The sequence below is a fragment of the Mesitornis unicolor genome, unplaced genomic scaffold (genome assembly GCF_000695765.1).
Source record: "Mesitornis unicolor isolate BGI_N332 unplaced genomic scaffold, ASM69576v1 scaffold6412, whole genome shotgun sequence".
In the NCBI taxonomy this organism is placed as follows: domain Eukaryota; kingdom Metazoa; phylum Chordata; class Aves; order Mesitornithiformes; family Mesitornithidae; genus Mesitornis; species Mesitornis unicolor.
The window spans coordinates 92,281-105,224 of NW_010167080.1; the positions used below are offsets into that span (position 1 = coordinate 92,281).

The 12,944-nt window shown below is 41.8% G+C and overlaps 1 protein-coding gene across 1 annotated transcript in view; it reads right to left on the reverse strand.

The window, feature by feature from the left end:
* The window catches only part of TMEM65 (transmembrane protein 65), a 25,808-nt gene extending 15,968 nt beyond the window's left edge, over nucleotides 1-9,840 (reverse strand). Inside the window, exon 1 of the mRNA XM_010178550.1 lies at nucleotides 9,774-9,840. Coding sequence (XP_010176852.1) covers nucleotides 9,774-9,837 — 64 coding nt within the window. The 5' untranslated portion in view covers nucleotides 9,838-9,840. The remainder of the gene's footprint in view (nucleotides 1-9,773) is intronic.
* Nucleotides 9,841-12,944: the final 3,104 nt, after the last annotated feature.

Below are 12,944 nucleotides of genomic sequence, written 5' to 3' on the forward strand. Positions count from 1 at the left end.
TCACTGCACTGGGGCAATGAAGACAAAAGCAAGAGCTCCCTTGAAGTCCTTAAGAAACTATTCATAGCTGTCAGCAAAAAATAAATTCTCAGTGGGTTTTTACAGCGTTAAGCTCCAGCCATAAATCACACTCAGGTAATTTGTACCTCTCTGTATAAATGCCTTATGCATACAGACCGCAGTAGCAATGCTGTTATTCTTAACCCACTGCTAGAGGTAGCGCAGTGGATTCATCACTTGGGTACCTTTCCTTTTCCTTCCCCACAAAACTTAGCAAAGCCTCTGGCTGCATTTGGGAAACTTCATCAGACTGCAACATCTGACTCTGCACAGGCAAAGCCAAGCCGCAATGTCAGCTATCTTTGGCAAATGGTGAAGGAATAAATGTTACATGATATAATGTAAAAATAGATAAAATACATTTTACATGGAACTTGACCTCAAAATGTTTTCTTTTGGCTTCTATGTTATAAGAATATGGACTATCTGCTGGGGTTGTTATGCAGCTGCATTATTTAGTCATTTATTCTGCACGTGAATTTTAAGTTCTACTAAAAAATTTACTCTGTTCACAAAAATGATCTGAAATTACCAAGATTGTTGATTTTGTAAATAAAGTCATAAATAAAGAGAAGCAGAGGACAACACAGACTGCTAGGCTCTACTCTTCCTACACATGAACAGTCCTAAGCTCACTTTTAAGTCATTCAAGCAACTGTCTTTATTCTGCCAAACAAAAACGAAAATCCTTCTCAGGGTCAGTGTTTCAGCAGCCTTTGCTAAACCTGAGCCCTCCCTCAGGAGGATTCACGAGCTGTTTCAAGTGCATCTCCACAGCTTCCAGCTGCAGGGCTCCAGCCCTAACACATCACCCCGCTGCAAGTCACAGCTGTGCACGTGCTCTCCCAGAGCTGCTTCGGGACCTCTGCTCTATGAAGTGCCACACCTCTGATCCTTTAATTAATCCCAAAGTTGCTTAATCTTCCCAGGAAACTACCCAGTGACAGTTTATGAAAGACTCTTCTGCCACTTAGCACAGCCTTTGCCTTTTTTTTTTTTTTTTTTTTAACCTGTCCTTTGCCACAGATTCACTGTGAGCACACAGCAGACTCCTGCGAGCACTGAAATTACATGTTCCACCTCCAGGTCGGCTCATCAGTGTGGGAATTATTGAATTACAAACACAAACCCACAGCTGAATACAGGGTTTTCTGCACACATAAGCCTGCTTTGTTTTCCAGATGCGAGGAAATATGGAAACTAATCTATTTAACGAATTCCCCCCTGGCAGTGGAAAGCATGCTGTGGCACTGGTGTACTGCCTGCACTGCCAGCACTTCACAGAATCATTTAGGTTGGAAAAGACCCTTAAGATCATCGAGTCCAACCACAACCCTAACACTGCCAAGAAGTCCACCACTGAACTATGTCCCCACACACCACACCTACACAACTGATGCTGAGCAAATGCCCCAGCTGCAGTTTTCCTGGAGGGGTCCTCCTGTTTCTGCAGTGCCTGTGTCTGCTGGCATTCACAAGGCGCCTGTCTAATGGAGACCTTAAGGAAATTTGCACTCCTTATAATTTTTTTCATGCTGTGTGATGGGGGCTGATCCCAGTATGTCTCCAGCACCCTCTTCCTCCCTCACTCTCAGCTGCTTCTATTCAACCTGGAGAAGAGAAGGCTCCAGAGAAACCTTATTGCAGCCTTCCAGGACCTGAAGGGGACCTACAGGAAAGCCAAGGAGGGACTTTTTACCAGGGCAGGTAGCAATAGGACAAGGGGCAATGGCTTTAAACTGGAAGAGCAAAAATGCTCCCAAATACGAGTACAAGTACTTGAACAACACTAATAGAGTAACCTGGGGGATCACGGCAGTGTTGCTCACTAGAACAAGTCACCGAGTGCGCTGGTGGTGACACAAAGGGACCCCAGAACCAACTCCTGCCTGAGGTACAAAAACCCTCAAGAAAACGGGCACAGCAGAACCATAGGACAAACACAAAACTGCACCTTGAAGTGACCCGAAGTCATATTGCCGCTTCAAGGAGTGATTCAATACTTCTCCTCCTGTTCCTAAATTTCCTCCTGATCATGTCTTTGGGACTTTTCCTTTATTCCAGCACTTGTGCTCAGCCAGGCGTACAGCCAGGCCCAGAGAAGAATGCCAATGCTAGCATGGAAAGCAGAAACACAACTTGCACACCCACCGGTTTTTGGGACAGGAGGGCTGAGAATGGGACACCCCCTTTGCACAGCCTGGGTGAAGCCAATAGTAAATGTGCACCACACAGACAAGTCGCATCTACTGCACATCAGCTTGTCCACAGCTCATCTGTGCATGCTTTTATCCCACAGTGGGGAAGCCATCTGAATTTTTTCCTTCATGACTGAGAAAGTAGTTAAACCGGGCTGCTGCTTTTTTTAACTGAGCTTTCACACAAGGTCTGGCATAAATCTCAAACTCAGCCATATTAGTCTCCAAGTTCAAAAACTGAAATCTGGAAACAAGGCTGATACAATTGGTTCCTAGGATCCAACCCAGGGAAGTAAACCAACCGTGAAAACATTCCAGATTCAAAGACTTTTCTTTCTGCTAAACCAGATCCAGCAAATGAGTAAACACCAAGTCCCACCTATTTCCCACTGGAAGCAGTCATCTCTGACATGGGCCGTTCATGCTGTGCCAGCGTCCCAAATGCACCTTTGTCATGCTCCTCCTGCTCAAGGAGAGGGACACAGGATCACAAGAGTCTGCCTTACATTTTCCAGAGGCAAAGGTCACCAGGATTATTATTTATATCACCACTGCCTTTTTGGCAGCTACCTATTTACTTTGCTTTATTTACTTTACTCCATAATATAAAATAGGTAAAAGGAAAAATTAAGGTGCCCTCCCATTTCTTCTCTCTGGTAAAAGTCTTTATTGGGCAAGATGGCTGTGGATCCAACTGGCAGTTCTTACATCTCTGCATCTTGAAGACAACAGTTAATTTTACATTTGTAACAACATATTTTTACTTGTGCTGTGTAAAAATCAGCCCATTGCCAGGAACAAAACAAAGAAACAGCTGGAATGAAAGGCTACTTACAATCTGAAAATACAAATTGATAGTATTTAAAAGAGCAGCTGGCTTAAAAATAAAATCAGTTTGTTCCATGCACATTTCTCTCCAGTCTTCCATGAAACCCAATAAAGCCAATAAAACACAATCTCTACCCATCCAGATGCCTTGAAAGATGGGACAATATCCCAATGGAGACTGATGACTCCCACTCTCAGTGTAAGATGAGTTACAGCAAACTGGCCAGCAGTAAGGGATGGATCACTGCAAGAGCCAAAAGCCAACAAGAGCAAATAACAAAGTCATGAATAAAAAAGGTATTTTAACAGCACAATAACCAGAAACTGACTGACGTCTAAAAGAAAAATGCAGCAGGTCAAAATGCAACCATTACTTGGGGGTTCACAGTCAGCATTAGGACCTGGAGAAAACAGCAGAGCTTTGTGGCAATACAACTCCACGTACACCACACACCAAGACACAGACAGAGCTGTGGGTCCTCTCACTTCAAGTTGGCTTCACTGCAGAAGCCTTTGACTCTCAAACTTCTCCGTTCTTTTTGAAATTAAAAAGATTTTTCAAGGTTTTGTCCTTCCCCCAGGTCATGCAGGAACCTTTTACCAGGATCACTGCCAAACACTAAGGCAAGTTTTAATGCTGGAAATGCCTGTGCTCCTATCTGACATCCTAAAAGCTATGAAATACTTAGCAAGCGTGTTGAGGAAAGGTTTCACCCCTGGGCACAAGCAGTGGGAGAGAATAAAATAAGCCATTTGCTCCTTATGCCTGTTTTAATGCAATAGGGAAGTTATCACAGAATATGCCCCATCTCCAAGTACACAATGTTGTAGTTTTCAAATATCTTCCTATTTGCTCTTTTCATTATCTAGAGAGAAATGTGTAAGCTAAAAACAAATGACCAGGTGGAACTTGCCAAAAGCCAAAGCACATCAGTTTGTCAAAATTAAATTAAATAAACCTCAATGAATGCTCAAAAAGCAATGGACATCATGAGCCCATAACATACAAATGGAAACCGGCAAATGATGCAGCAAAAATGTATGTACTGTGGCTGGCAGGGTATTTTATTAATAATGAACATACAAATATCCAAAAATCCAAAGTAAATGAACACTGGAAAAACCAGCTATGCTTTCATATTCTGTAGTTTTGAATGAAATATGCACTCTCCTGGGTTAAAAAACATTGTTTTCATGGGCTTTGCCGTGTTTCAGAGCAAGGGTTTTGTTTCAGGCACGGGCAAGTCGTATCCCAAAAATTCAAAGGGACAGGTTCAATGTTAAAGGAAGTTCTCACACAGCAACAAAAAGGAAAAAAAAGAACATGTGTTTTCAGATTTTAAAGTAACACCATGCTAATTTAAGGAGAAGGAAAGAGGGGAGGGGGCACAAGACCGCTCACAGGCATAAGTCCAGCTTTCCCAATCTGAGACACTTCTTTACCAGGAAAGGAAATAATCAGCAGCAGAGAGATCCAAGACAGCTTCCTTAAGTTCTCTGTTTGCATTACATATTTATCTCATTTTTTCATTTACTTTTTATTTTCAGATAGTATTGTCTCCTGGAGACATCAGCTGCCTCTGTAGTTCCATGTGTGGCTTGATTAAATAATAAATTAAGCTGACTATGACTAAAGCTGAAAGCTTTCAGTTGAATGAGTAAGCTTTAAATAATTTCTTTCTTAGAGAAACTGGTAGACTTCATTTGTTTTTAATTTCAGTTACACACTGAAACAGTACCTCAGTGATCACAGAACAAACATGATCCATTTCATTCATGCTATTACATGGAGATCTAAGTGTTTCTAATCTATACTCTGAAAGGTTTAAGTTGCATTATAAGCAGAAGTTGCAGTTCAAGTGATCTTTCCTAAAAAAGCCTAAATCAAAAGCACCCCCCCATACCAGACAAGATACCTAAAAGGAAAATCTGTCTCCTGATAAATGTAAAATGTATTATTTTACACAAGACACAGTTGAAGAACAATGATTCAAGGCTTGGCATTTTTTAAATCCATTATTTTAAAAAATGTTCATGCATGACAACTGCTTTGCACACATCACATGCTTAAACACATGCAAAAGATGGAAAACAAATTTTAATTGAGCAATCTTCTATTTTATCTTTTCCAAAACATTAACTGAACTGAAAGGCAAAGGCAACCAACTAAATATTTTTAACAGTAGTATTATTTCTGTATTATGTTCGGACCATGTAACTTAATGCACAACACTGTCCTAGGAAAAGGCAGAAGGCAGATGACACTGAGCTTCTCCAAGTAAATGAAGCTGTTTCAGTCTGAAATCTCCGGGCAGGTATTAACTAGAAACTACGGTACAGCTCAGGAGTCTCCACAAGACTAGGACTTGAAACACATCTTCAGCCACATTAAAAGTGAGTCCATGAAGTACTACAGGGATCACGGAAATTCTTGAGACTGAATGCTTTATATATTAATATAAATAAAGAAAACCTGTGTACTTTTCTTTCTTGTAGCAAGACACACCAACTGCATCAAAACAAGCAAGCGGAAAGTCTGTCAAACCAGCAGCCCCCTGGCCTTATGCAATGCCACACCTCAGCAAACACACTTTTTTGGTTGGTTGGTTGTTTTTTACTGTACCAAAAGCACTGTCCGTCTCTGATGATACTACCTCCTCCGCTGGCTTCCCAAGCGGTACCAGTGGTTTAGGATATCTGGATGCTACAAGGAGTTTTCAAAAGCAAGATAGCAATAAGTCATTACTGAAAATATTCCAATGAACACAGAAGAATCTGCCAGCACGGAAAGAGTCTTTATAAACTCTAAGATGTCTGGATTTCCCTAGGGCTTGCACCAATTCCACCTGAATGTTTGCAGGCTCTCCTCTGCAAAAACATATGGCAAAGTTTCTGCATATAAGCACAGAACTCAGATCAGAACCTGCTTTAAGTTATATGAGCAAGCAGAATTTCAGAATATGGAAGAAAACCAAACCACAAGTGCAAAACCTTCTAATAATGAAGTAATATATACATGGCCCTGTCCCAAAGCACCATACATATCAGCACAAATAGCGTGAGCCTCACCAACGTTTAAAGCAGAAAAAGAGCATTACCAAATTTATTCTAAATTTAAAGTTTTATGAAAATGTTTCTACATAGTTAACATTTCTATAAGACACTATGTATGTATTGAGATGACAACAGGATGAAAAACGCAGCTTCCCCAAGCTATCTAAATTTGTGGGATTTTTGTAACTTAAAAAAGGAAGTCCAAATAAATCATACACATCCAGTTGCAATAAAGCTTAAACATGAAGGATCACTGCAATAAACATGTGCAACGTCTGATTGACCAATGCAATGCAGTAAGTGCTAGAACCACCAATAGAAACAGATGTTTCTACTGCCCAAGTACATTTTGGAGGTGAGGTTTTGCTGGTGCATGTTTTGCTTTGGAGTTTCAATCCAGCTTTCCCTGGCCAGGCTCCGTCCCAGCTCCCAAAAGAGGGCAGAATGCAGAGCCCTGCTTATTAACAGAAAGGCCTGGGGAAGCCACAGCAGGTTAAGGCATTGAGTATTCCAGATACAGAAGCACATGACAGCTAAGGGACTGAATACAGCTTATTATTTCTTCCTCTCCTCACCAAGGCTTAACAAAAGTGTCAGAGTGACCAGAAAAAGATATAATTCATATGCCCAAATCCTTTCCCCCCCTCCCTTGGCAAAATGGCAATTTTAAATAAGTGGCTAGGATTTAATAATAGTTTTAACTGAACACTTTGGGTGAGAAGTCTGTTATAACAGTTTACTTTATCATAGGTAATAAAATACTTTGCATTACACAGATGACCACCATGTGAAAACAGAACTGTTCTATCAAGAAAATGATCAGTGGAGTCTATATAGCACTCTTCCTTCGGCACTCTGCCCTCATGAGAGGGCTCAGTGATTTTGGAAAGAAAAAAAGTGCTGCAAAAAGAGCAGCAGTACATGTTTCCATCAGAAATACAATATTCCTTTCATCTGTGGGTATTTCTGACTCAGCAGGGAGATCAGCAATAGTCCTGGTGCTTGCCGTGATGGTCTAAGAACACCAAGGGACTGCACACAGGCAGGTCAGAGTCTGTCACTTTGCCAGCTTACGGGGCACTTCAAACCTGCAAATCAGATGCTTGCCAGCACTCTGCCAGAGCACCTTTTCCCAGAATAGCAATCAAACACTAGAATTAAAAAAACGTTTTGTGACCTAGGCCACAGCAAGGCAGAAGCAGATGATCATTCTCCAGCTCAAAGTTCACCTGCATATGCTGGGCCTGTAGAGAGGGAGAAAGAACCATCCCCACCAGGTGCCATGGTACCTTGCCAAGGCAAACCAGTCCCTCCTCCTCCCCGCTCAGCGGGCTGGGATCCTCTCAAGAAACCTCACACTTCCGTTGTGAAATCACTCTTCAAACAAGGCAACTAATTCCAGAAGGATCAAATCATGCTTTGTTGTGCTAACACAGATTAAGTTCAACCAAAAAGAGGTACTGAAACCTGAGCGGTATCCAAACCGCCACAGCAGAGGAACTGGTTTGTTTGCATTAGCAAGAACTGCCAGACTCATGCAACAAAAGGATCTTCTTCACAGAAGATAATGTTTGAAGTGTCCAAAAACTACAGTGAAATCTGTCTGGGTTTGATCATATTTGCCATCCTACAAACTAACTTTTTTAAGTTGTGAAAGTAGGGGCATCCAGGCTCTAACAGTCCCTAAGCTACTCCAGTAAACTGAAGAGCTCATTAATTTAACACCAGATCATAAACCAGTGATGTTTCTTCTGAAAAAGCAAGATTTCACCCAATGATGGCTAAAAGCTTGCAAATTCCTGCAAAAAGATCTTGCCCCATCCTACTGAACATATGGATGCAGTGCCCTTTACCCACAGCACTAACTTTTTTGTTTGTTTTAAACAAAGATAAGACATAGTAACTTGAACTTATGAATGCTTTTCTATCAGAATGCACAAGTGTGGTCAGATTATTTTGAAAGCACATATTATTTTTAAAGCACATATAGTATGACATACCAGTGCCTTAAGAGCATCTAGCTATAGACTACAGTCTGCAAAACCTGCAAATTAAACCAACAAAACCAGCTGTCAAGACTGCATTGCGACTAATCAACATGCAGAGAAACAAGCAAGTACACTTCAGAAGGCCTTTTATTTAGTGATCAAATCACAAAAGCCTTCCATTTCAAATATAAAATGCAACTGGATGCTTTCAAGGAACTGTGTCCCATGTACATATATATTTTTATATATACATAAAGATCTGTTTTTTTATTAATATGTACACATAAGATGGGAAAATAACGGCTTCTCTCACCATCAAGATCCGAGATTTCTTAAGAGTTGCTGGACAACCATCATGTTAGTATTATTAATGGAAAATGGTTACATCTGTGCACAAGAATATTTTAACCCAGTACAGATAAGAACAAGAGTACCCTTAGAAGAAATAAAGACACAGGAGACGTGCTAAGTTTAATATTTCTTAGCTAGGCAAGTCAAACCCTTTGGTGTCTTCCTTCCTCGTTACTGGGCTTGCTGCACTGCTTAGATGTGCTTTCACGAATCATTTCATATCACACACTGGAAACTAAAGGGACAAAACCTGAATATAAGCCCCTTAAGAAAGAAGTTATATCTCCTTTATAATACCACTCTTTTATAATGGAAAATTGCTACAGAATGTCAGAGGCATTAAATCATTTTCCACATTGCCAGTAGGATTTTTAAATTCTTATCTCCACCATGCAAGAAATGAGCAATGTGGAAGAGGATTTGCCTGCTAACAACAAAACTAAGCCTTGATTATGGGCATTGCTTTCACAAACAGGAAAGCAGAACTATTACACTTAAAATAAATTGGTGCACTTGCTACTTCAGCATTTCTGTAACTATGAGAAAGAAAAACACAAAAATATTTGTATTCAGGTGGTCCACACGCATCATCTCCATATGGTTTGACTGACTCTCACAAGAAAGACAAGTTGAAATTTAAAAACTGTTTCAAACCTCTTCCTGGGAAAATGTGAGACCTCGTTCACCTTTCCAAGATTGGAAAGAGGGAAAAAAATGAAAAGAAAAATACTTCAATGAAGAAGGAAAAAATAAATCCAAGTGAGACGGTAATGCAGCTGTCTTCAAAAAGAGCAGCTTTGTTTTGACTACATGTTTAAGATAGTTAAGATGCAGATTATAGTCTAAATCAGGACAGTTCTCAAAACATCTTCTGAGAACAACTGCATGAGAATTCAGTTTCACGGCCTCCCTCCCAGTTTCTCCTATGCAAAAACCCACCTAGTAATCCTAACTCAAGCTCCCAGCTTCACAGTCATCCTTGATCACGCGCTCACACACACAGCTCTGTCTTCTGCCTGAGCCACTGAAGCAAACTGAGGAATCTCAGTGTTTATTCAGAGGCTGAACTGTTGAAACCCACTGCTAGCACTCGGCATCTGGAAGCTCCAGGAGTCCTGACATAACCATCCAGGTAAGGTGACAAGGTGATGGCACGAATACATTTCCACACTACCACATCAGAAACATCTCCCCAGCTACAGCTTTTGTGCCTACAGCGCAAACAGATGTGTTACGTTTCAAAAAGGCTTCAGAGACTCACTTAACTTACAGGTCACAGCTACAACTCACCTACCTGAAGACCGTCCTTCAGCGTAGCAGCCGCAGCAAAGGATGGGTTTCCCCGAGCCCTCTGCCATTAGCGGAGGCCACAGATAGTGTGTCCTGTCATATTTCGCGCTAGGGCAATTAGTTGATGGAACTGGATCCTTCTGGTGGTGGGCCTGGGAATGGGCTGAGGAACAGGCCCCATTGGGTTCTTGATGTGCCCAGGTCTCCCCATATTGCTGACAGCTTCCCCTAGCTGATATGGGGTCTGTTAGGGCACAGAAGAGGCAGTGAAGGAAGAAGGTCAAAACTTAACCCAATAAGGACTGTGTTAAGAAGGGTACGGACTAAGACCTCCCTTTCCATATAGAAGTATGAAAAGATCACAGGCACAAAATAAGCTTAAGCACGGTGGCAAAACTGCACGGGCATTTAATGATTGAGGAGAGACTGATTTTTCAGAGTCAAAACAGGAATTTACTCAGTAGGCAGACAAGCAGATTTGAAGGCTGCATTTGGATCACTTTCATTGGAAACCACCACAAAAGGAAAACCAGCAGAATCGGCTACTGGGAGCTACAGCATGCTGCCACCACATGAGAAGATGGAGAAGAAATCAAACATCTCTAAAACCACAGTATACTGATTGAACTCAGCGTTGTAAAAATGAAAAGTGACACTACAAGGATGGGAGAAAGTACTTGGAAAGTGAGGCACAGATCACAATCACAACCTCTGTACCTAGCTAGACCATTCCTACACAGTCACCACTTCAACACCAGGAAAAAGCAAACATGCAAAGCATTATCTCACCATAATAAAGGATGTTAAACACGGAATATCAACATTTAGCCCAGAAATCACATCATTTTCTTTCCAGTGCAGCCCTTCTGTCCACTTTGTCTCCTGGCACGCCTTGGTGTTGAGGGTGGTGACACAGCCGACACTTGTCAAGAGCCTGGCTCTACGCTCACTGTTTTCCTTCACATAAAATCTGAATTCTGCTAATATCAACCCTTTACAGAAAATAGCTGTGGCCATCCATCCCACCCAGGTACGCCGAGCAGTACCATCCCCTTCCTCAGTCCAGAGCAGTTCACACAGGTGCACACCAAAGAGGATCCAGTGCTGCGAGGGGTGCATCTAAAGAAAGCACAGCATCTATTTTACCAGCATCAAATGATTTCTGTACCACGTTTCCTCTCTTACTCACTCATTTTAGTTCGCTACAATATCAGAGGATGTACATGAGGTACACACTATAGTTCTGAGATCCCCCCCCCCTCGTTTTTTATTCAACAGACTTACTAGAAGCCCTTCTCAGCTATGATTTCTCTTTTTCCAGAACACCTGAAGAAATATCTTTTCTTAGAGTTAAAAGCTGACAGCTGTTATCATGCTGCAGTCTGGTAAAAAAAACCAAAAACACAGAGCAAAACAAAACCAAAATATGAATGGAGCTGACTAAAGGAAGGGGTTTTTCTGAACAAAAGAAAAAAGTCTTATCAAGCTACTTGTTGGGCAGATCAAGAATCTGACTCCAAGGACCAAGGTCTGATAGCACTACACCACTTTGTGCAGCCCTTATCTGTGAGACTACAAAGCACACAATAGAGGTTTTGTTGAAACGATCGCTCCAGTGAGATTAACGCTGACAGTCTCAGGCGCAAGTGAACTGCAATTTCCACTAGTGGAACAAATTTGCAGTTTACTAATCAAGTCCCATGCAGTAAAGTCTCTAAACTAATGCTTTCATTAATCTGTCTTCTAATCCTGAATCATCAGAAAGTCACAGTATTTTATAGAAACAGATTTCCATATCACAGCTAACAGCAACTGAGCAACAAGATATTAAATAGGACCATCTGCTGAATTATCTCTGTATAAACCTTGAGACATCATACTCAAATGCATTTTAAGGTCTCATTTTGATATCCACCACACGATCCTCCAGGTATGCAAAAGCACTGTGAGCAGCCCATTTTCACCTAAGCAGTAACTGCCGAGATAGAAACTCACACAAAAACTTCATGGACAAGAACTCTTTAGAAGCTAAGAAGGATTTATTTAGGAAGACTATTAGTTGTTAGTATTCAACAGTTAGCATCAACTTACAGCTCAAAGCATACTTCTATGTTGAAAAACAAATATAACCAATTCACGCTCTGCAAAAACAGCGGCGCTGCTCCTAAAATGAGATACTTAAGTGAACTACCCTTGCCCTCACTTGAAACACTAGTATCTACATGCAAGTGTGCTATAAACAAAACTGAAGAGGTACCTGAAAAAGTTGTGTCTCTTCATGAAAGTGTCATTCCCATAGCTGACTCCTGGACCTGTCCTCTGCCCACCCTAAGATTTCTTGCAGACATGCACAGAAGAGCGACAAGGAACAGAAATGCCCTTTCCAAGGGCACACTACTATCAAAGTCACAGAGGCCTAGATCAAATGCATGCTGATCTCTTAAGTCCCTGCTATCATCTTTGTTGCTCTAAGGATTATAAAGTACAGCTAAGCATCAGAGCTAGAAGAACCAAGGCTGCAATTAAGAGGATTTGATTTTGTCAGGTTTTGATTTAAGGAAAAGCATCAAGTTGGCAAGAACAGTTGGACCAGACAAAAAAAATTAAAAAATCACTGAATTATTTTAATTGGCATTGCACAGCAATTCAGCATTCAGAGATGCGTCTATCAAATTCCTCAGCACACGCGCACCTTCCCGCACAGGAACCAACACTTGCAAACAGCAAAGCCGGCGAGCAGGCAGCTCTGTGCGGGGAAGTGCAATTCGTGAATGAGCTCCCAGCGTAACAGCAACCCAGCGCCTCCGAAGAGGTCTGAAATCAATTTACAGCTGCAGTACTGTCAGGAGGATTTTCAGAGGCACACTTTTCTACTCCCATTCCGAAAAATGGCCACCCGCACCTCTCCAAAACTCTTTACAAGCAGACAAATCCACACAGAATTTGGCGCGGGAGGCTCGTTTTAAGTTCTGACGGTGCTGCAGATGCTTCTGGAAACTAAATTCCAGGTTGTGAGCCTCATTTATCCCCGATTAAGCTAAAATACACTCGCACACGCCTCTCGATGCCTCGTCCTGCTGCCGGGAGTTTCCCCACTCGCTCCGCCGCCCGAAGGAGTCGCTTGGGCAAAGGAGGACAACGCCAAACTTCGGGGGCTCAACCCCCGCACCGGCCC